The 23,897-nt window shown below is 44.9% G+C and overlaps 1 protein-coding gene across 19 annotated transcripts in view; it reads left to right on the top strand.

The window, feature by feature from the left end:
* TENM2 (teneurin transmembrane protein 2) overlaps window positions 1-23,897 on the top strand; it is a 657,515-nt gene that overhangs the window by 264,069 nt on the left and 369,549 nt on the right. Inside the window, exons 1-2 of one of the 19 annotated variants that reach the window (XM_079145379.1) lie at window positions 5,233-5,365; window positions 7,065-7,170. The exons of 12 other annotated variants lie outside the window; for them this stretch is intronic. Coding sequence is in view for 2 of the 7 variants with exons in the window: in XM_079145374.1 (XP_079001500.1) it covers window positions 10,052-10,067 (16 nt within the window). In the remaining 5 variants the exon portion in view is untranslated. Of the gene's footprint in view, window positions 1-5,232; window positions 5,366-7,064; window positions 7,171-8,203; window positions 8,677-9,136; window positions 9,440-9,486; window positions 10,068-23,897 lie in introns of those variants that run through there. 6 more of the 19 variants (XM_079145374.1, XM_079145380.1, XM_079145377.1 and 3 more) reach the window with 6 other exon arrangements.

Raw genomic sequence — 23,897 nt, 5'->3', positions numbered from 1 at the left:
AGATGCAACAATCCGTCCCAGTCAGGGGTCGCACTTGTCGCAATGGACAACAAAGAAATTGCCATTAAAGTGAGCAGCTCCTTGAGGAACTGGCTTCATGCTCCGCTTTTACCCTGCTATTAAGGCCCTTCTCAAATCAGATTAAGGAAAGGCTGGAACACATAGTTGGATTAGAGTAATGGAGAGGAGAAAACAAGCACTTTTCTTGCATCTGCACCTTTTTGCGAGACGCATGGCTTTGGGGTCCCAGCCTGGGGTGTCATGTGACCAGACAATGGCAACCAAACAGAGTAAAAGCAAAGTCCGAGACTTTGCGTTGTTTGCACGGTGGGTTTCCATCATGAGGAACTCGGCACCACGGGGAATTCTCAGAGATTCAAAACGCTGAATCTACCTGAGACCTACTAGGTGCCAGATGTTGGGCAAACCATTAGTGGTTCAAAGAATTCATGGACGAGGCTTGGGTTTAATAAGGGCTTAGGGCAGGTGAGCAAATACTCTAACTATAGGTGGCAAATGAAATGATGGGGTAATAACACCTGTTAAAAATGATTGAGCACATGCAGTGTGCAGGCCACTGGCCCGCGTGCTTTATAGGGAGCACCTCGTTGAACGTAAAATCTAGACTGTTACGCATGGAGCACAAAGGCAAGGACACGTCCTCAGCTGTGGAAGGTAGAGGGCACAGAGTGTTCTCTAGAAGAAGGTATCTGAAGAGGCCCCAGAGGATGTGTTAGAATTAAATCCTATGTGTAAGACAAGGAGGAGTCGAAGAAAGCCTTTCTCAGTAGACTGAACCTCAAAATAAAGACTCACAGTGTTGCAGAAAGACAAGAACATTCCAGAAATGCATCAGAAAGCAAAAGGCAGGGGGTAAGAAGGGGCTAAGGATAATGGAATGGGATGAGGACATTGTTCGGCAGTGAGGGAGCCAGGGGAGAAATTTAAGCTGGGTGACACTCACATTTCCATTTAGAGGGATCATCCTAGAGAATTGCTTCTCTCCCTGCTGATGTGATCGCTGCAAGTTTTCCCTGTAGATCTCCAGCGAAAATAACCCAAGGGTAGGCACTGCCCACACAGGATGCCCATCTAGAACTCAGGAACCAGACATCCTGACATTCTATTTGTTGAGTTAAAATAGAAGATGAAAAGATTTTTACTTTACTTACTGGTGAACGTGGCTCATGGGAACTTAATGGTTCTGTATCAAATCTAATGCTCCAGGATTTCTTAGAAAGAGTCACATTCTTTAGGCGACAGTTAGTGTATCCCGCTACAGTCTATCTTTGTGTGTAGAAAAGATGTTCCATGGAAAGTCGGCCGCAGCAGATGTTAACTCCTGCCTGTTCCTCCAAGCTTGTGCTGAGGGAATCTGTGCCGTGTGCTTACAGGTCAAGGAAAACTGTCCTTCTGAGTGATGTTTGTCTCTAATGGCCCAGTGACAGGACCAGGGGACAGGCAAATGAGAAAGGCAGTGAAAGGTGAGGACAGAGAAGAAACAATAATGCACTTGTGAACCACAGTGGATGTCCAGGATGCCACATAGATTGGTAACCATGTCCTTGGGACTCATTCCACTGAGGCTCGCCACTGCAGACAAGACAGGCTACAGGGGATATAGTTATGAGATAATCTGTCAAAACAGGAAGTTGTGCTCATTTCCCCATTACCATGTTGCTGCAGGTGAAACCCTTCCATGCTTCTGTAGGTGGCGGCCGAAAATAAAGAGCTTTGCGTCCAGAGGTGGAAAGCATCAGACTTTCCTGGTCACCCTTGCTGGGGTCAGCAGGTCCCATTTCTTCATCCACAGGGACTGGGACCCTGCATTCTGAGGAGGGCTGTGGACATCCCAGGTAGGGGGTGATGTTGCCAAATTGCAAATCCCTGTCTGAAGTGTGTCCAGCAGTGAAAGAAGAGGTCCAACTATCCCCAATGAATGACATGGAAGCACTTTAGAGGAAGAGGACTATTACAGGTCTGCCCTAGGCTCTGAGGGTCACTTGCTGGAAGCTCAGCAGGGCTGCTGCACACATCCAGGCACAGAGGACTGAGCTGAGCACAGGAGAGCGCCACGCTGTGGCAGAAACAGCAATGCTATGTGGGAGGAGGAGGCCATACACCTGTTGGAAACTTGGGTCTCGCCTCTGAACTTTCAGCCATGGTGGCGTTTCCTCCCTTCCCCCGTGGGTGCTATGGCACACAGCATGCCAGAGCATTGAGACCTTCCCCAACTGGCTGTGTTTGCAGCCTGAGCAATCGCAGATCCAGCCCCCTCCCTTCTTCTCATTGCGTCGGACTCCCAGCACATCACAAGTTTCTCAGGAACCGGGCTCTGGCCCCTGTGGTCATTTCAGGCCTGTGGAGGCTTCATAAGTTCTAACCACATATCAGTTTTCTAAATTGAGAAGGTGATGAATTTTTAAATTCTCAAACCTGTGCTGCAATAATCCTTCCACTATCCCACACATTACGATGCAGGAAGGCAACAGATGTGTTTTCTTATGACTCTGAGAACATGAAATATTGATGGGGACGGGAGCGAGGACTTGGATGGAGGTTCAGCTACAAGGCAGGCAGCAGGGCTCGTGCCAGCTTCTCATTTTCCACTGTTCTTTCTGATGCTTAGGACATGAAGAAAGGCCCAAACCTGTGGTCCCCAAGGCTAATTCAGTGAAAACTCTTAAAAACTGTGCGGTGAAATCTTTCTAAAAAGGTCTGTGTCTGTCTCTGGGGACTAATTGCTAATGCAGTTAATACACATTGATCTAGATAGATGATTTTTCCTTTGTCCCCAAGGGAATCTTGACAAACATTTTGGGTTTATCCAGTGCCAAGCCCAAGTGGCCTGTCAGAGAATAAATAGCATTTTAACAGCTTCAGGCAATAGTTCCCAGGATGAAGAGTAGCATGTGGGCTCCTCTCTCACTTTTCCAGCTGGGCTCTCGGACATAATGAAAACTTCATCTTTAGAGCAACTTTTTCCTGGTTACATGTCAGTCAGGGACAATGACTTCTGAAGTGGAGAAGGCTCCAAGTAAATACTCTGGTCCAAAAAGCAACAATAACAAAAAAAAAAAAAAAGAAGAAGAAGAAGAAAGGAAGGAAGGAAGGAAGGAAGGAAGGAAGGAAGGAAGGAAGGAAGGAAGGAAGGAAGGAAGGAAAGAAGGAAGGAAGGAAGGGAGGGAAAAGAAAGAAAGAAAGAGAAAGAAAAAAGAAAATAAGTGAAATTTGGCCCAGGATAGTTTTTCTAAACACCGGTATGAGTGCCATGTGGGTACCAGTGCATGGGGTCCAAGTATACAGGACATCCTTGGAAGGCGTGTGTTTGAATTTTTGAATTTTAATATTTATTGCACTACATATTAGAAAAAAGTATGTGCACACACATAGAAATGCGTATATATGTAGTTGTATGTAGCAAACTCACCCGAGCCTTGATTTTATGAATATTTGTAGGTGGGGTGACATGGAAGTGGGAACCACTAAGGCAATTTGATGAACAGCGTCAAGAATGGAAGACTGGATGGCACTGCCGCTGTGGCAGGGCAGGGAACGACTGGAGAGGGCAGAGCTGCAGGCAGTGCAGGAAGTGACTCATGTTTGGGAATTGCCGATCCAGCGGCGAGCAGTTTCCCACTGGTTTGTAGAGTCAGAGCCTGCCAGCCTTCCCTGGGCGCGGCGATGCGTGTGACTCTGCTTGCCTTCGGAGACATCAACTGCAGTGGATTCCTCTGGACCCCCGCACAATTCTCCTTTATCTGGAGTCCCATTTTCCTTGTCATTTTAAGCAGAAAACTATACATCCTTCTGGTGCCTCAGTCCAAGATGCTGTGTCCGTCCCATTCACCATATCATGATGTGGTACCAGGTACTCCTGGCCACTCAGGAGGCAAGCCCTTCAGTAGGATTCCCCCAGTGAGACTCTGCCCTGGAATCTCAAGTGCAAGGGAGGAATGTGTCACTGTCCTCTGCTGTCTGAGCCCATGATAAAAGATCATAGCCTCTCCTAGCTACAGACTCTTCAGCATATTCCATGAGTGACATATTAATTCTAACTTTCAAAAAGCTAGGGGAGGGCTGGGGAGATAGCTCAGTCGGTAGAGTGCTTGCCTTGCAAGCACAAGGCCCTGGGTTTGATCCCCAGCACCGCAAAAAAAAAAAAAAAAAAAAAAAAAAAAAAAAAAAAAAAAAGCTAGGGGAACCAGAGAACTGTTCTCCTCCTTGCAGTTATAAGACACCTAAAGTTAGAGACTCACAGGACAGCTAGGAAATTCAGATCCCGCTGTGTCTGATGAGGACACACGACTCAGAGTAGGAGGCTGTGCTCCAACTGTGATCACCTTTGGGAAATGCCTGTCCCGTGGCTGGCTCTTGCTCTGTTCACTGCAGGACTCTAGACCTACAGAGCCTTCCTTAGAACGGTGCCCAGATGCAAGCTTTCTTCCTGGCAACCAGAAATCTCAGAATAAGAAAATAAGGACAGAGGATGGGAAAGCAGAGGGGGTGGTGGGTGTGGGGAAAATGAAAAGAATAAATGAAATAATGACTCCATGCAGAGGAATTGATACACCAGGATTCCCTCTTAACCAGCTCCACCGTGAGCCCCTAGCTGGCATTGGGAAAATCCTTTTTATTCCTGATGTCTTCTTTTTTCATCTATACTGAGAGGTTTGGACTAACTGACCAGTTAAGTCCTATTAGAACCTTTTTTTTTTTTTTTTAAACTTTGATGTAGGATAACTCAGAGAGAGAGAGGGAGGAGAGAGAGGAGAGAGAGAGAGTTAGAGAAAAGCCACTAAAGCTACACTTAGCCTTAGCTTCACTGATGACTCAGCCTGAGAAAGGATGGTGGAGCCATATTGTCATAAAAGATCCCAGGAAGGGTTGTAAAAGACATCTTCCTCTGGAGCAGGGGGGTAGCTGTGGGGAACGGGGAGCTGCATCCTTCCCCAGCCCTGCACTTTCTTAGCCCTTTACCAGAAACCCTGCTGCCTTCTTGTCCAGTCACAAATTAGAACCTTACAGAATCAGCCGCATTTTCAAGTCGGCTTGTATGGGCAAGGAAAGTGCTGTGAGTCCTCTCCCTAAACAGTTTAACTCCCACTTAAGGGAATAAGACGACTACTTATTCTTTGGCTTCATTTAAGAAAGTTATTCCTATGAGGTTGACACAGTTTCTGAATCTTTTCTGCCACCTTAAGTTTTTAAGCCACCAATTTAAAGGTAGCCTTAAACAATTGCCCTGCCCCTGTGGAAACAGGAAGTAGGTGCCCCAGGGAAGTTCCTTGCAGGGCTGTGTTGGAAGCAATGAGTCTCTCAAGTCTGTGCCAGTGAGACACACCCAGGCCTCAGCAGTACATAGGTAAGGAGAGTCATCATTAGGGGGCTGAGTTTGCATTCCCACCTGGAAACACCAGAAAAGTCCAAGACCACCACAGCATTTATAGAGACAAAGAAAACTCTGTCCCTTAGGACTGACATTCTCACCACACACCCTGTGCTGTGCAGATGTCCCCACAGAGGCAGAACTGTCCTCAGCGGAGGTGCACCTGACAAGAGAAGGAGTATTCCACTTAATGCTGACTCAGTGTGTCCCTCATGGTGGTACATCACTAAATAAGGGGGAAATAAGGGAATTGTGAGCTTAATGAAGCCAAATCATGGCTGGTATTAGAAAGTGATTAGCTGTGATCTGTGCAGTAAATAAAGCAGGACCGTGTTACAACTTGATTTGGCTGATGCGTTTCAGAAGGACTCGTAATTCATGTTTCAACTGGAGAAATAGCTTCAGTGAATGATGCAACAGACCGTATTTTTGTTCAAGTGGCTCAACAAGAAGCAAAAGATGGAGTTGCTTTAAGTGCGAAAAGGATCTTAATAATGTTCATGCAGTTCAACTACTCATAGGCAGCTAACATGCAGCTATTTCCTAGCAGGGGAAATGTTGTAGAATCTGCTTCATTTGAAGATTTATGTTTCCGTAGACTTTGTTTATATAAGAAAGAAGTGTGGTTAGTACTTCAAACAACTGCTTGTTTCAAGCCCTCTTGTGTTGGTTTGTTCAGAAAAGATGGCGAGTATCTATTAAGTATGGTATTAGAAAAGACATAGGTGAAAAAAACCACCTCTACTCTCCAAAATATATTAATAGTTTATATGTATATTGTCATCCAATGAAAATGCAACCCTTATAAAATTGAAGAGTTTGAGGTACTGCTTTGCATTTTCAAAAGATTTAGAAACAAGCATGAAAATCCTTAGATAGTACAATGTTTGGTCCAGGTATGTGGCACAGAAGTAGAGCACTTACCTAGCATGCAGGAGGCCCTGGGTTCAATCCCTTGCACTACATAAATAAATAAATATACACATTCATACATACATACATCCATAAAATAGCTAGTATAAACTATAGAACTCCGTTTATGGAGAACCTTAAAAAACAAAATTTAAAGTGACCACTTTTGAAAAAAAAATATGTTTGGGAAGAAATTAGTACTGCTGTGTAAGCACAGGATTCAAGTAGAGACATTGAACTGAGACAAAACTGATTTTTTGGACAGTGAGGTGAAAATCTGACTGGGAGTCTTTAGCCTTACAGGAGCACAGAAGGAGCTTTCAAAAGGAAGTCAGCCCTACGGGTTTCAGGACAGCTGCACCGGGTGGCATAAAATTGAGTGAGTCACTTCATCTGTGCAGCTACCCTGGTCTTTCTCCATGAAATGCCAGTTTTGCATTAGATAGGAGGTTCTCAGCCTCTGCTCTTTGTAGTTTGAAGGAGGCGGGTGCATAAACAAGGAGAAAGATTCTAGAGGATGGGGTTTCTGGACACATTCCCCCACCCCATCTCCAGGACAGCACCCCTGTTTGGAATCTCAAAATTCCAAATCTCAAAACCCCAAAATGATTTTAGTTTACACTTCAATAAGCAGAAAGGTATCTCAGCGATTTTGCAAACTTTGGAATCCCCTTTTAAAAGACGTAATTGTGGATGAGTCTCCTCTTAACTCTCAGTTTCTGTGCTCTCTTCCGTGTTTATTGCCATCCCTATCCTGGGGCAGCCCGTCTGAACAAGTCAACTGAAGGCCAAGGATGGCTGTATGTGCTTGGCCTGCAGATCGTCAGCAATGATTGAATAGTGGGGGAGCAGTTAGAGACGGGGCTCAGGTATGTGTGAACCTCGACAGTGTGAATCTTTTGCCATTTAATTGATAACATTTTGAAATTTTGTAACAGCCAAGAGTGTTCACAGGTGCCAGCACAGAGCTAAATATTTTATTTCTCACAGAGTGCTCCAACTCATACCATCTCATGGCCTATAACTTCCAAGCGTGGAAACTGAGGCTCAAGGAGGATGGAGAGCTTGTCCAAGGCCAGGGTGAGCCCAAGACAGGAAGACCATAACCTTCCCATACTGCAGCAGTTGAGGGCTTGGCGGTGTCCACAGAGGACCCTGGCCATGAATTCCTGCCTGAGGTCAACCTCTATGTTAATTATGGCTGAGCTAGTAAAAGAATAAATAATGTTTGTGAGGGATCTTCCTGCCAAGGAAGAGCATCTCTTCTGGTCACTCAGATTGCTTCAAAGTCATTTGGGAGAAAACTTACGACACAAGTTGGAATTTTTACTCGAGAAGGTGAGAACTGTTTCACACTGAGCGCACAGTTGTACCCACCTGTGGCCAGGGCCCCATTAAGGGTCAGTAGATGGGACCTCACATCAGAGCGTATTGTGGGGAGTCAGTATGCCTACCTAACAGCATCCCTCGGAGGAATCTGCATCCTTCATTTTTCCACTCCTCTGCTCCTTGGTGCCTGGGTGGTGGTGTAGCATGTGGTAGGGTGTCATGTGTGTGCTTTCCTCGGCCATGCCGTCTTGTGTCTGCTGATGACCGAGGGGAGTCTGCCTCTCCCTGCACTGAGCACGTTCCCCAATGTTCTGCTAATGCATTCCTGAGAGAGTGGGCCTGCCCGCTCTGGGCTCGGGTCCACTGACCTACACTGTGTCCTCTATCCATAACTTCCATTTTAGCCAGCAACTTTCCACCCAAGCTTTGTGAGTTGGGGTGGACTAAGTCATTGGAAGTGACAGTCACTTAAAAAAAAAAAAAAAAAAAAAAAAACCTGGCAAAATTCAGGAGTGCACGATCAAGGGACGCCTTTGGAGAAGGCAAGTTGCTCGCGCCTCCTTACACTCTCAGATGAGACAGCTGACTCTTCCTGAGCTGACTCCTGGCTCAGGTGAACTGACTTAACTGTGAGGTCCTGCCAAAGTCTGTTTCACTAAGCGATGCCTGGGGCTTTCGCAAAGTGAAGTCACCTTTGCCTGCCAAGCAGGGGCTCTCCGGCTAGACACCGGGCAGAGTTCCTTGCCTTCTCACGACGCCTGCAAAGGAGGAAGTTCCTGTCACCTGCCTGCCTTCCCTGTACCAGGGCAGAGTTCACTCTGCCTGTGGCTAATCTGCCCAGCTCATTATGTATGGCTGAGCTAGAACAAGAGGGAAATGGTGGGCGAAACCTGGAGAATTGTTCATTTTACTGAAGAGGAGACTTGGGGACAGAATCATTGCTCTACTTGCTAAATCTCTGGTCTTCTGTCTAGTGCTGTGACTTCTATGGGGCACGGAGGAGCATTTGTGGGGTGAGCACGATTGCTCTTCATCCAGCTCGGAAGGTTAGTGGTGTTGCCAAATATTCCTTGCTTCCCTTAACGGCCCATTCTAAATCAATCTTCCATGAATTCATCAAAATGTTTGCTGGAGTGCCTTAACTTTGCTGCTTCCTTGCCAGTGGCCCTAACCCGGGAGGGCACTTAGAAGGCATTTCCCCAACTGTCATCTGCACTTTCTTCCCTGTGTCCTCTGCTCCCTTCAGGGAAAGGGTCCTTGTCCCTGGGCTCATTCCGCATGGTGGCCATATTCCCCTGCCCTCTTGGCTCCTCACAGATGAGTTGGGACATGCCTCAAAGTGCTTTTGTTTTCTCTGAAAGAGGTTGAATCGGGGAAGGTGGGGGAGAATATATGTGGGAACAGTTTAATTGTATCCATGAGGATTCTTAGTAATCAGGATGCCAGTGTGTGTTTTCCAGAGCCTAGAGCTGACATAAATAATGTAGCGTACCTCGCTTTGTGCAGGCTTGCTAAGGAATGCTGATGGAGAAAAAGCCAAACTGGGATCTGAAGCTCCCGGCTCCCGGCACAGCCTTTAAAATCCTTTTATTGAGTAGTACTTTTGAAACTGCAGCCAGGACCTTGGCGAGCCGTCTAAAGCAGGGAGAGGCCATGCAGGAGTAACTCTGAAGGAGCAGCCTCCCTGGGTTTTTGGAGAGTGAAAATCGGGTGTAGCTTAGATGGCTCCAGCTAAGGATTGGTTGAGTGCATTTGGGGTTCCTACTCCCTGAAGGAATAGGGCAGCTCTGTCAAGGTCCCGAAAGCCTGGTAAGTGTGCAGCTGTTGAGAACAAGGTACAACTGGCCCCTCAAATATAGTTAAAAACGCCTTGCCAGCCTTTTGGAGCCTCTTGCCTTTATGGGAAGAGCCAAATGAGCTTTGCGGGACAGCTAACCCCAAATGAAGTCCTGTAGCCTGAGCTCATTTCAAGGTAAAGTGTGCGCTGGGGAGGCTAAGAGGGACCACAAACGCCACAGTTCATTTGCAGGAAGGAAATAAATGTGTGTACGTGGGATCGTACAGGAGGTGTGCCAAGCCAGGTATCCAATTGAAGCGCCCTCCCAATTTTGATTTAAGGTGTAAGATAAACCTAGTCCTGGCCACAGATGATAGATGCGAAGGCTCCGGTGGGGAGAGCGAGGATGGAATAGAAAGGATGTTGGGGGTCCTTCTCGGTGGCTGATGATGTTAAGGCACAAGTTCTGGGCATTTTGTAAAAAGAGACAGCCATTCCTTTGCTTATGCTCTGGTGGTTTAAAAAAGGACCTCAGGGAACATCTGTTTTGTTTTGTTTTGTTTTCCTTTTGATTAAGGCATTTGGGGTCTAGAAAAGAAGATTAAAGCAGGATCCGTTTAATTTATTTAGTTTGCCTCACAGACATGAAGCTTCAGAATGGTAAGTGTCGATTATATTCCTACCAGTTCGGGAAATTGTCGGGAAAAGGGTCCTCGCCAGGCAAGGATCTGTTACCAAATTCAGGTTGTGACAGTTTCTGGCCAGTGAGAGATGGCCTTGTGTCAACAGAGGGAGAGCACAGAGGTCAGCTTGGGTTGGACTGGATGGTTCTCTGTCTGCTGTGGCTGGTTTCCCAATTATGGAACTTCACCTGGAAACCAGAGATCAAGCTTTTCACGTGAAAAGTTTCCGCACTGGGACAGGCATGTTTATTTCCTTTTAGTTTGCTAGGTAGTTGTCGTTTATTTTTCTCTCCAGTTAAAAAAATACCATCAAAATGATATGCCGTAAGATGGTGCTTGGAAATGTCTTTGTGGTAGGAGTCCGTGAATGTGTTACTGCAGAGCACATGGACGATGTTATTGAGTTGGTGGGGAAGAAGCCTTGTTGTATCTGGGTTCCATCTCATCCTCTGTCGGCTGCTTTTAAATGGTTCTGCCATAACTTCTGTTCTATCGTCCCGAGAGCCCACACACCCCTCTCTGCAGGTGCCAATGCTTGCCCAGATCAGACTTGGGCTTTCCTCTTGTTTTGTCTTTACTGCCAGCTTCTGTCTCCCTATAAAAGGACCCAGGAGGGATTTTAGTTGGAGCAGGTGAGTTTTCATCTTTAGTCTGAGGCTCTGGCTCTTTGAGTAACAGCATGCCCATCTGTGAAATGGGCTTGAGATTCGATTTTAAAAAAGGAACAATTCTGCTCTTCAGAAACCTCTCAGTGGCAGTTGTGAATACTTGAAGGGGCGGTGGGGATAGAGAATAGCCAAGGGGTTATCTGCAAGCTCTTCTCTGAAGGACTGAGTTAAGAAACGTTTTAAGCATCCCAAAACCATGTTGCTTGTAAGTTTTTATTTCTAATTGCATTGGAAGAAAGCACCTTTTAACTATGGAGGGAAATACAATACTTGTAATAAACAAAACTCCATTTATATAACCTAAAAAGTGACCTGAAGGAATGCAAGGAATTGATAGAAGGCTGTGCTTCTCGGATCCAAAGTCACAGCTTCATGTTTAATTTAACAAAACATTAAACATTTCATGTTTAATTTAATGAAACATTAGGGCACTAGGATTTGTCACCTTCATGACAGAATGTCAGAACTGTGGGATAGTTTCAGAATTTATGTTCTTTCTCCAGAATTCACATGTGACATTGGAAATGTCTCACAGCTTAAAGATCTGTACTTTTTTCGAGGAATCTTTTTTTCACCCTCTGATAAAAGAAGGAGAAGTAGAAAAGCCAGTAAAACAAGAAAACCACCACCACATTAGGCATGCACTACTAGTCTAGCTAATTTTAGGGGGCTATTAGCAGGCATTTAGGCAAATCTATTAACATTTAGCATCAGCTCAAATGCAATTGCATTTCTGCTTTTTTGCTTCTGACAAAATAAGCACAAGGCTCTTCTGGATGAGAAAAGAAAGAATATTGGAATCATTTGTTAGGTGGTAAACTTTTCACTAAACCCACTTGGATGTTACAATGAACTCTTGCAAAAGGTGGGGGAGATCTTTGAGAAAATAATGAATGAATGCATGAGTTTGATGAAGCTTATTTCCAACGTGAGAGAGGCAACCCTGGGGACTGCAGGGCTTGCCAGAGTCTGTTCTTAGTCTAGAAAACATGGTTGGAGGTTGGCGGCGCCTCTTTGCCTTCGGTTGTGATGGAAAATTTGCCTTTTTGGTATTTCAAGGTGCTGAGAGAGAGATGCTCTACCTCTCTGTCCATGTTTTGAAGGTTGGTGGGGTTCTGTTTTCATCTGAATGCTCAAAATGTTTAGCTCCTTTGGGTAGACAATGAAAATGTATGTTTGACCATACAGGTAATTATCAGTTTGGAAACCATGCATGCATGTGTGCATAGATGTATTTACACACTGCTCGCACATGCACATGGTATATAGGCACACAAGCAGCCCCCCACACATTCCACCTCCATTCATTTGAACTGTCTCCTGTGCCGTTTCTGGAATGCTGTATATAACACAGTGTGGTACTTTGTTTTGTGGTGACAGAAATATGATACCTCCCCATGTTCTTATACTCTCAGCCCAAGCATGCAGCTTCCTTCTGCACCTTGAAGTGGCTGAGACCAGATGCTTCAGAGAGAGATGTCATATTCATTCAATTCAGAGGAGCATATGGCAAGAGAAAAATCATTATGACAGTTACTGACCCGAAGAGCAAGTCGCTTTCTTAACCCTTAAAAAATTTGTTTTAACCTCATTCTGTTAAGCTGAAGATGCGTTCTTCAGACGAATAATTTTTTAATTCGTCTGTAAGTTGCATTATGCACAAGGGATGCATAAGTGTGGCCTGGGTTCCTAGGGAGCACTTCCCCACTCCGCAGCATGCAGGATCCATGCTTGCTGCTCTTTGGGCCACAGGCAGACACATTGTCTCTGCCTCTGGGTGCCAGCACTGAGATGCAGCGTGGTGCTATCCAGCTCACCTTGGACACACTCAGCCAAGGACCCAGCAGAACTCACCCCGGGTGCTGTCCCAGCTGTCTTCTGTGCTGCCTGCTGCCCTTGTGACCCCTGGTGGCCCCCCATCCTCAGTATAAATAAATCCCTGCAGGTGGCAGAGGCTGATGAGAAGTCCTCTTCACTTCCAAAAGCTCTTTCCAACATACTATGTGCCTTGCCTTCTGATGAGATCTGGGAGGGAAAGGATGGGGGACAATCCCAAAGGATGCCCCTGCCCTGAAGTTACTCCTACCCTGACGGGGACCTGTTGACAATGCAACAAAGTGTGGTCTCCAGTGCCATGAGGGCCATAAAAGCAGATGCCATGGCTGCAGTTCCCCTGAGGGCAGGCAGGTTGTCCTCAGATAAGTCATGACAGGTTTCATAGAGGTCATTGATGGAGATGTATGTCTGGAAGTTTCCGCTGGGAGACGTGCAGCAGGACTGTCCAAGCCCAGAACATGGCAGACACTAAGCAGATCAGTGAGGCTGGGCACCAGCCAGGCCAAGGATTGTGCTAGGAAAGTGAGCAGAGCCTGGGGTGAGTGGTTTTCCCTACCACAGAGTCCAGATCCTCGCTCATGGACCTCCGTCTTAGAAATCTAAAGCAGCTGGCGGTCATCAGCAGTGGGCAGGGCCAGGCTGGGCAGAGCTAAAGCGGGGCAGTGGGGTTTTCGTGAACGCTCCCAGGCGCTACCGTTTCCACGACTAATTGAACATGTGCTGTTTAAACGGGCCGGCTCCCACTAATGGTTTGTGAACATCCCAGCTTGAGCCTATGGGCTGTAGGTCTGCAACCTCCACAACTATAGGATGCTGACGAGGGGACTTCATCCTATCCCCGACTTATTTCAAATCAGAAAAGATTTTAGAGGAGAGCTTTGAAAAAACAACACCGTGTGTTCGCATGCAAATTTTCTAGTGTCCCTGCTAGGAAATCTGGTTGGGAGGGAAGCAGTTTCAAATGTTCCTGTTTCAGTCTGATTATCTGTGCATGTGAGGGTGGGTGCATTTGATTGCTTCACATAGCCAACACTTCTGGAAGTGGAATCAGAAATTGAGCGTGTCAAAAGTAGTGAGTGTCCTTTCTTGTAACCTGTGTGGCATATGGAGGGTGGTGTCCTGATGCATTTGTTTTTTGTTTTATTTTTTTACTTTTCTCACCAGCAGTTAAGCTTTTTGTCATGTGGTGATTACAAAGCTGTGGCACTTCAGTGAGAAGGTTCTAGCAGGTTCCATGCACATCTTGTGGGAAGACACGATGCAGGAGCCATAGCCTTTAATCTTGACCTCTTACACCTTGACTCATTGGCCACTGTTAGAGCCTCGGCTGGCCCCAGGCAGGGCAGACTGTCAGCAGCCTCCCAGGAGAGAGTGGCCAGAGGATCCCTCCCTTATTCCACAGGCTCTGCACTGGGGAGTTGTCAGGGCAGGCTCCCTTGTGAGGGAAGGGTCAGGCCAGCTGGGGACGCTGGGACTGGGTCCTGGCTGCCTTGCTGGCGTGAGTAAGAGGGCTGGGATTGTGCATGTGTTGAAGGGAATGAGCTCTCAGTGGCCTATTTTATCTTTCTGAAGAGTGAATAGTAACACTCCTAAAGTCTATGAATAACGTTAAAGGTAATTAAAAAAAAAAGTACCACCTGTGGCCAAGGTGTCAGCTCAGCCCGGTGCTGCTCATCAGCCAGGCTTCAAGTATGTCTCCATGTTCACGAGTACTGCTCAGTGCTTTGTCCCTTCTCTTCCAACCCATGCTGATCCGGTCGTGGAACTCAGTCCCTTTGCTCTCACAGAAATCACACAGACAGACCACCCAGCAGATGCACAGTCACCCACCAGCCCAGACCATGAGCCAGTAGACTTCACTGAAGGCTTGGGGAAGAGGAGGGGTTTCACTTGCCAGGTATAGGAGAGCATTTGGACCCCTCCTTAACAATCCCTGGTCAGTTCTGTTCACCTGGGGCTCTTGCTCCTTGTATCTCCATCAACGGGCCAGGAATCCAAGCGTATCCCGTGGCATGCTCTCTGCCTCTGCCCCCAAGCTGCCTTATGAGTACACTTGGGCTGTCTGGTTCCAAGGCTCTGCAGGAGGAAGACTACAGTATGAAGATTCATTTTTCCATAAAACCGTTTCTCATCACTAACCTTCAAGCCAGCAAGAAGGGGAAAATTGTTATATTCTTGTTTTAAATAATAATAATTTTTGACACACAGGGCTTTATTACATATTTCACGATGCCTTTCAATATCCTTCCCATGTTGACGATTGATTGATTGATTGATTGATTGAGAGATTGATTGTGGAGGCAGTGTGGCCAAAAATTAAGAGCATAGGCTCTGGAACTCTGCCACCTCCTAGCTATGTGACTCTGAGCAAGCAGCTTACATTCTCTGAGCTTTGGGTAAATGAGGGATAAACATGGCCCTCCTGATAGGCCTGTTACAAAGTTAAATGAGATGATGCATGTAAAGGTGCTTATCTCAAAACCTGAATGGTGAAATTGTTGTTTCCCCTCTCTATAATCAGCATTCATTTTGTTCCCAATTTTGTAAGATACCCGCCCCCCATCTTCAAAATAGTTTAAGCTTAAATTGGTAGAGTGCTGGGATTCTGGAACAGGCCAAATCACATGTTACCCACTAGGTAGGTACTGACTCCATATCCATCCTACATCTTGAGGGTAGAGCCCAGGCAAGCCCTTGGTCTTGCACTGAGCAGTCTTCTGGTTGAGTTTGTTTTCTGCAATGACCTTGCCTCCTGCCACTATTTGACCCAGATGGCTAACAAACCTGAGGTGGTGGAGGACAACTGGCATTACCAGAACTTTCTTGCAAGCAGCGTTTTCTAGAAACACGAACACTGATCTTCAGTGGAACAGGATTCCGTTATTAGGATCTTGGTTTGAGCCCTTAGAGGGAGGGCCTGGTGGGGGGGCGAGCAACTGTTATTGCAACTCGATTTTAATCAACAGTTTCACTAACAATATTGAATTAAAAAGTTACTAGCTACTAGTTAGAGCATGGCTTAGCTCATACACGGGCAAATCAGTCATTCTGTGGTGATTAACATCTATTCAGAACAGAGAATGTATTATGGGTACTAAATTATCATAGGAATTAATGCAGTCTTTTTAAAGGGCTTAAAATATGTTAATAAATACAGTATTCCAGCACCTGCAGCTCAAGGAACCAAAGTCATTAAAGATGGATATAATTATATTTATTATTGCAGGGATCTAGGTGGGGGGAAAACGGTTTAATGAGCATGAATGAAACAGGGGTTCTTTATTTAAAACTTCTTACCTAAAGAAACTGCACCCTTTGAGGAGTTACTTCATAGAATCATTGAATGAAAGAACTATACAAAAAAAAAAAAAAAATCAGTAATGATATTCCAACCTCTGGGCAGTGAACTTTGGGGTCCACTGAAAAATACTTCACTTGCTTCCCATTGAACATGGGGACCTCTTCCTCCCCTGCTCTGCCTGGGAGAGCGGCTTGGATGGCCACCCCTTCACTAACTGCACAGTCCAACACATTCCCCTCAAGTTCCACCCACGAGCCACGCCCTACCTGCCATTTCTTAAGCCTACCGACTTTTTCCCACCTCAGGACCTTAACCCCCACCTTTGTATCTGTGTGGCCTACACGGAAACTACCTCATGTTACAATAAGGAAAATGAGTCAGAGGGTTGAAAGGGTTTGACTTTGGTCCTACCAACCTGAAGTTCTCCTTACTGCAAAGTTCTGCTGCCTCTTTGCAGGGCCAGCTACTGCCATCCATCAGACTTTGACTTAGAGACTGTCCCTGACCTCTTTAACTAAAATCAGAGTCCCCACCCTCATTTTCTTCTGAGCAGGACTTAAAATGATCATGTGTATGTGTATTTTTAGTTACCATTTCCCTCTGGCATACTACCAGCATGCCCATGAAGACAGCAACGGGTTTGCTTTGTCACTTTGTGTCCCCAGCCCTATTAATGTAACTGACACTTAATAAATACTGAGTAAATATTTGTTTAATGGGTCCTTGAACTCATATGTTCTCCATTTGCTGTCTGTAGCCAGAATGAATTATATTTTTAATCTATAGATAGATGAAAAATATCATATATATTTTGTTCAAATTATCTGATGAATAAAATATAATTTTATTAGGAAGGGTAACCCTCTTTTGTGATCAAATATTTTCTTAGCTAATGGATATAAAAATGACTAGTATGGCCATTTCCATATTAAATCAGAGCCTTTTTGCATCAGGGTTGGGGACTGATGGTTGAGGATACTTCCTGTTTGGACAATAAGGAGTCAGAGAACCTGAGCAGGAAGCTTCTTGCTCCAGGCATGAGCTGGTGGGGACCGAGCGGTGGCAGCATCTAGGTTGTTTCTGCCCATCTGCCTGTTCACAAGTCGCATCCCCCAAGCCCACTGGAACAGGAGCACTTCCAGACCCACTCTGGCTGCTCGGGGGGGACATTGTGCTTGGCAGGTCAGGAGCAGGAGATTGAAGTTCTCTTATTTTCCTAAATCTTGGGGGTGTTCGAGGTGAAAATTAACTGTCTGCCTCTCCTCATGGTGGAGTGCACTTGAAGTGCTATTTCCTGTTATGAGGTAGAAGAAGACAATAAACAAACACACATGGTGTGGAATTAAAAACAGTGGCCCCAGAGAGGCACATCATACTTACAGTGAGACACCAGTCTTGGAGAAACTGCTCATTGTCCTGATTTGCCAGCTTGTCAAGAGCACAGCCGGGGTCCCCAAATCCCCAGCACCATGATTCTTTACCATATAGGAGCCATGGGCCACATGGAGAATCTGATTAAGATTTGGGGGGTCATGCCTAGAGAACAAGAGTATGTACCAAAACAAAATGATTCTCATGTTATGTCAGGGAGCTTATGGACACTCTTTTGTTTATTTCATATATCCCTAGAGGTCCACGAATTCCAGTTTAAGAAGTCCTGGCAGTGCACAGCACTTAGTAATATTACAGCTAATATTTATTGAACTCTTGCTATGTGTTAGAGCCCTAGCTAAGTTTTATGCCTTTTTACTTTATTTTCGGTATAATTCTTCCTCTTTTGCAAATGAGAAAACCAAGTCTCAGAAAAGTGAAAGAAACCATAAAGTGTTGGTGACTAAGGGAGAACAGGTGGTCTGGTGCAGGAACCACAGGAAGGCAGGCAGAGAAAGCCTCCACACCTTCCGTTGCATTGGGCGCCATGATGAATCTCACGGTGGAAAGCAGACTAAGAAGGACACCTTCAGAGTGTCAGGAAAGCTGCAATGGTTGGATGACTTCATGCTCCAGGTCGCTTAGCTCCTGGGAAGCAGTTGGTTTTTCTCAGGATATCTCCTCTTTCCAAGAATTTCCCTGTATTCCTACGCGTTAGGGGAGCGGAACCTGGAGAAGGTAGTTGCGCTGAGCCGAGAGCAGACCTCATGGATCTCTTCAGCCCTATTCAGAATACTTCCAACGTGAGCATGTCTGTCATCTGCTGGGCAGATGGGTCCTGTCTGAATGTGAAACCCTCCGAGGAAGATTCAGAACCAACACATTTGTCAACACATTTTATGAGAGGCTGTTAACATGAGGTGTGTTCCATTATTTCTTTCATTCCTTAAGAGAATAAACTCTGAACTCATTAGAAGTTGCTTAAGAATGCTCCTTGGACCTTTCTTTTTCTTTCTTTTTTAAAGGAAGCAGAAGTCATTTTCACTTCGATGGGTTTTATTTATTAAGTTAGAACTATTAACTTCAATGGAGTTAAATACCTCTAAATGTTTCTTTTTGATCCAATGGGCTTTAAGTAATCACTTTATCTTGTTATTAATTTCCTAGGTAACTGCTTTGCTCTAATCCCCTGGCCGGGCACTTAGAATAGAGAAGTGAATTGGAGACGCCTCTCACCTCACAGAGGTTGCAGTCTAGAGAGGGCAGGACATGTAATGGATCAGTGTAAGAGATTATGGCATGTCATAAAGTAGCCAGTACATACAGCAGGCAGACCAAAGAGAGCAAGGTTGACTAGGCTCGAAAGCTTACGTACGGCCACAGGACAGACCTAGACAAGCACGGGAAGTCTACTTTCCATAGAACAGGGGCTCTCAGGCTTCAGTGACTTCAGAATTCCCCAGAGGTCTTAGTAAATCCAGACTGATGGGGCCCAAGCCCCGTTTCTGACTGTGTGAACAGGGTGGGTCCCACAATCTGCCCTGGGAAGACAGTGCTCCGGAGATGATGGTGTTGCTCTCCCAGGGACCACACTTTGAGAATCACTCTTCCAGCTCCCCACGGGAAGAGAACACAGAAAATACTTTTTCTTGCTCTCAGTTTTCCCCCACTAAATGTTGAAATACCTCATGGCACCCTGTCTTCCACCTGCTGTGTGCTGTGAGTTTCCTTTTGAACATACTATTTCTGTTCTATCCATGGAGAGCGTAACGCCATATTGCTCTGCAGGCTTTCTTTTCCTTCTTTGAAGCACCTGACTCTGACGTCTGCTGGGTAGGAATGGAAGATTACATTTGGTCTTCCATGTCTATAAGTTCTGCATCCATGGATTCAATCAAATATCTTTTAAAAATCTTGTCTGTACTGAACCTATACAGACCTTCTTTTCTTGTCATTATTTCCTAAACAAAGAGTGGAACATCCATAGAGCATGTACGTATTAGGAGTTTATAAGTTAGCTAGAGATGACTAAAGTACTTTGGAGGATATGCGTGGGTTATGTGCAAAATACTGTGTCATTTTATATAAGGGACTTGAGCATCACTTTGTCCATAGAATGTTTCAGAACCTGTCCCCTGTAGAAGCTGGGGAATGGCTGTACTGAGAAAAATGGTATGCCCCTTACATGAACTAATGACTTGTATTAATTCTTATGGATGTGAATTTGTGGGTCTGTGGGTCTGAAGCCAGCACTAGGGTCAGAACTGTTCCTCCCGATTTATCATGTCTCACAAAACACTGAAGCTATGGGTGGACTATTAAATGAACAAAAAGCCACTGGCAGATCCACTCATACACATCCTCAAGTCCTCTCAGACCTCACAGGACCCACCTTATACCCCTAGCATGAAGAGCAAGTTGGGAGAGAAGGAGGTACCCAAAGAAGCCAAATCAGTGCCAAACAATTAAGTGCTGGTTTTGAACAACCTACAGCCTTTTCATGAACACAGTCACGTTTCCGGTCAAATGCAATGGAAAATAAAAACTCATGTCAGAAAACAATACCAAGTTCCTACATTAATGGTTCTTTCTCTTTCCCTTTATTCTTTTGGTCCATTTTACACGGAAAATAAGAACCTTGTGGACAGAAAGATCATCATTTGTCAATCCTTTCACAGCAATTTTCCCAACACTTCTTTCAGCCCTAAATGCTTTTAAGCATCTGTCAGTATCATATAATAGCCTTAATGGGGGGAAAACAACAATAACAACAAACTACTCACTGCATAAGAATGAGTGAGTGGCTTCTCCTTCCTGGACCAGTGGAAATGATGGTGCTGTCCATATGTGGATTTCCACATGCAGCTGTGCGGTTATTGTCTGCACTTAGACCTTAAGTTGTCTGTAATTTTTATGTGTGCAGGAATGGTGCCAATTGAGAGAGAGAATGGACCAAAAAAAAAATATTTAGCATCTCTGAGATGAGACAAGTCAATAAACAGCTTGATTACTAATTCATTCAGGAACAAAAATAATGGCTTTCTAAACTGAAACGACCAAATCCAATAACTAACTGTTTGTCAGGGCAGTAATAATGGTATTTGTATCTCTTTTAATTGGCTTTAACCTTTCCCTTCATGTGTGCAGTATTAAAAAATTAAAGAGGAAAGTATTTAGAGGCATAGATTTACGGCACTGCGTGGATTACATGCTTTTAATGAGGTCAGGACAATAAACCATCCGAGTAGAACCTGCTGCCCAGTGATGAATTACTCCTTTTTCCTACAGTAGATAGACGAGAGCAAACCACACGCATGCTCACAGGCCGGCAGCTCAGGCAGGCCACGCAAAAGCTGCTCTGCTCCGCTCTTGTGCTGGCTCAGGGTGTTTCCAGTTATAAGGAGCATTAAGAAATATTCAAATACAGAGTTGCAATAGCCGATGTGGAAAAAAAAAAAAAGAAAGCTACAAAACAGAACATATAGTGTTCAGGTAGGGTCTTCATTCATGTATGTCTGTGTCTGTACATGTGCAACGTGGGCAAGTGTGGGTGGACAGGTAGCTGTGAGGAAATGACCCAAAAGAAGGTAAAGAAGAAAGGAAGAGGATGGGGAGAAATATAATTTGGAAGGATATATGCGATGGTGCTGACGCCAGGTTTACTGTCTTAGAAGAATCAATTGTGCAGTATAGCTTCCAAATTTCATCATATTCTTAACATAGACTTCTAGATGATAAGAGTATTTACTCCACAGAAATCAACCAGTTCTACAAATCAGGTTTTCCTGGTGGAGAGCCAGTTCCTAAGCCTCGATCAGCACATCATTGGTCCTACACCAGTCTATCCACAGTGGTCACATCCAGAAAGAGTCCCCCAGGAAAGGAGGGCTGGATTCCCAAGTGGGTCAGGAATGGGAGACAGGATATATTTCCTTTTGACTTTGCATGTGTCTCTATTACTTGAAATCATATTAAGTATGTGTTAATTTTTATAATAAAAATAAGCTTTGTATTTTGTTAAAAATCAGTCCACAAACATCATTTGAAAATTTTAAAATAGCAACAGAATTATTAACTATCACATTGTAAGTCAAGGGCATATCATTTGTGCAAGGAAGCAAATTTGAGACAAATGACAGAATCAAATGGTCACACAGGACTTAGGAGAGCCCGAATTGTGTCCTTGATCGTGAAAACATCCTCAATCAGACCCCATCCTACACCTAATTCTAGGGGAGAAAGTAAGCCTGTCTCCTCGGGTTCATTGGTTGACACCAATCTTATCACAGGCTTTGTCCAATCAGAGGCCTAGAGTTGGCAGTATGAAACAGAATAAAAAATAGTCCACTCCAGGTAGCGCAGCTTGGCTGCATCGAAAAGGCACTATCCCCGTGGGCTAGCCCCTCTATCCCCGAGCAAAGCAATGTAACACTTTCTTTTTTCTACTTTGAAATGTGACATCCTTCAGGTAGCCTCAATAACGAGCAGAGTAAAGGTTTCCTGTTTCTCCTTCCTTTCCAAATCCTTCTCATTTATCTCAGCCTCTCTGTCTCCATGACAGCCACCAACCAATTCCAGGTTCTATCCTGCTTCGGACCTGTGTTAGTCAGCTTCCTCCTGCTTTGACAAAAGTTCTGAGATAAATCCACATTAGGGCCGAAAGATACATTTTGGCTCACAACTTCAGAGGCTTCAGTTCATGGTCACTTGGCCTCACGGCTCTGGTTTGGGCGAGCGTTATGGTTCGAATGTGAGGTGTCCCCCAAAATCTCACATGTGAGACGGTGCAAGAAGGTTCAGAGGAGAAATGATTGGGTTGTGAGGGTCTTAATCCAATCAGCGATTTAATCCCCTGATAGGGATTAAATGAGTGGTCACTAAAGTGACAGGGTGTGGCTGGAGGAGGTGGGAATCGGGATGTGGTTTGGGTATATATTTGTATCTGGTGAGTGAACTCTCTGCTTTCTGATCACCATGTGAGCTGCTTCCCCGTGCTACCCTCTTCCACCATGTTTTTCTTGTCTCACCTGGACCCTTGAGGAATGGATCCGGCTGTCTACAGATTGAGATCTCTGAAACTTTTCTTCAAATAAACTTTTCTTCCTCTACAATTGTTCTGCTCAGATCCTTTAGTCACAGCGGCAAAAAAAGGCGACTAAAAGAATGAGGAAGAACATCATCAGGGAACTTGTGGTGGAGCAGAGCTGATCACACCATGGTGACCAAGAAGCAGAGAGAGAGACAACTAAGGGGCCATGGTCAAGACATACTTTTCAAGGACTTACGCCTGGCAACCTACTTCCTCCAACTAGGCCTCACTTCCTAAAGTAACACCACCTGCTAGGGCCAAGCCTTTGGGAGTCATTACAAATCCAAACTATAACAGGACCTAATTGCTCTCCTTTACTACAGACTCTTGCAAATCAAAGTCCCTTGCCTCGAAGCCCATACTTAACCTGTTACTGAAAACAGATGATTGATTTTACAAACACTTAATCATTCATTCAACAGAGATTCCTGTATGCCAGGCACTAGGTTAGACATGGGGGCACAATGGTAAGTGTGTCAGAGAGCTGACATTGCAGTAGGCAAGACAAGCATGGAGAGTTAAACCAACCAAAAAGATCACAGAGTGAGTAACATTTGACAAACACGAAATAAGGAGATGTGAAAAAAATCATAGGTATTTTATATCTTCTACCACAGAGAGGCTGGGAGGGATGTTTCTGAGGAGCTAATCTTTGAACTGAGATATGAATGGCAGGAAGAAGCCAGTCATATATAGATGTTATCACAAAATGAATCTCTTATGTGGTCTTTATTAGGGTTTCTTGAACCCACTGAGGCCTTTAGAGACACAACAATGAAGGATAGAAACTCTCACTGTAGATATCTCTTTCTTTCCTAGTGACTAATTCAAATTGAGCTCAGATGATTTTTGCTGCTGCAAGTATTTTTTAAAAATGCTCAAAACTGGGCTCATTTGTCTATTTGTAGCTGGTTTCATGTGCTGACATGTACCAAAGACTGTTCACTGGCCAGAGTTGTGGGTAGCATTATTTCCATGAAAGTCCCGGATTGAATTGTCATGAACTCTGACATCTCACAGTTATGAGTGTCTGTACAATTTCAACCAAAAGACACTTTGTCGAAGGGTGATTTACAGACTTTGGATCAAGAAATGTCCAGATGCAAACCTCAGCACTACCATATTCTGAGCATGATGTTGGCCTTCCCTGAGCATGTGGTTTCCTTACCTATACCATGGGACTATAAAAATGCCCTCTTCATAAGGAAATGGGGAAATTAAATAAGGTCATCTCTCTAAAGTGCCTGACCCAAAACAGCTGAGAGTTCCTTCTCTGAGAAATTTCTGGAAATGCTGCTGAACTGTGACTTACCTGAGTGGCTATCACTGCGTGGAGACAGGAAGAATCCATTCCTCTCTGCTTCAGTCTTTCAGTTGGATGTAGAGGTGCCAATAGGGTCTGGAGGTTGCAGCAGAGATTTCCTGATTAGACAAGAAAATTGAGAATGTAGTTGTCATTCTTTTAGTATGATCCATCAGAGGGGACAAAGAAGGGATTATCACTTGGGTACTCAGCAAACATTAAAGCCACTGTTTTAATCT

The sequence above is a fragment of the Sciurus vulgaris genome (genome assembly GCF_902686455.1).
Source record: "Sciurus vulgaris genome assembly, chromosome: 6".
Classification (NCBI taxonomy): domain Eukaryota; kingdom Metazoa; phylum Chordata; class Mammalia; order Rodentia; family Sciuridae; genus Sciurus; species Sciurus vulgaris.
The sequence above is the reverse complement of the archived record's forward strand: the minus strand, read 5'-3'. Positions and strand labels throughout refer to the sequence as shown.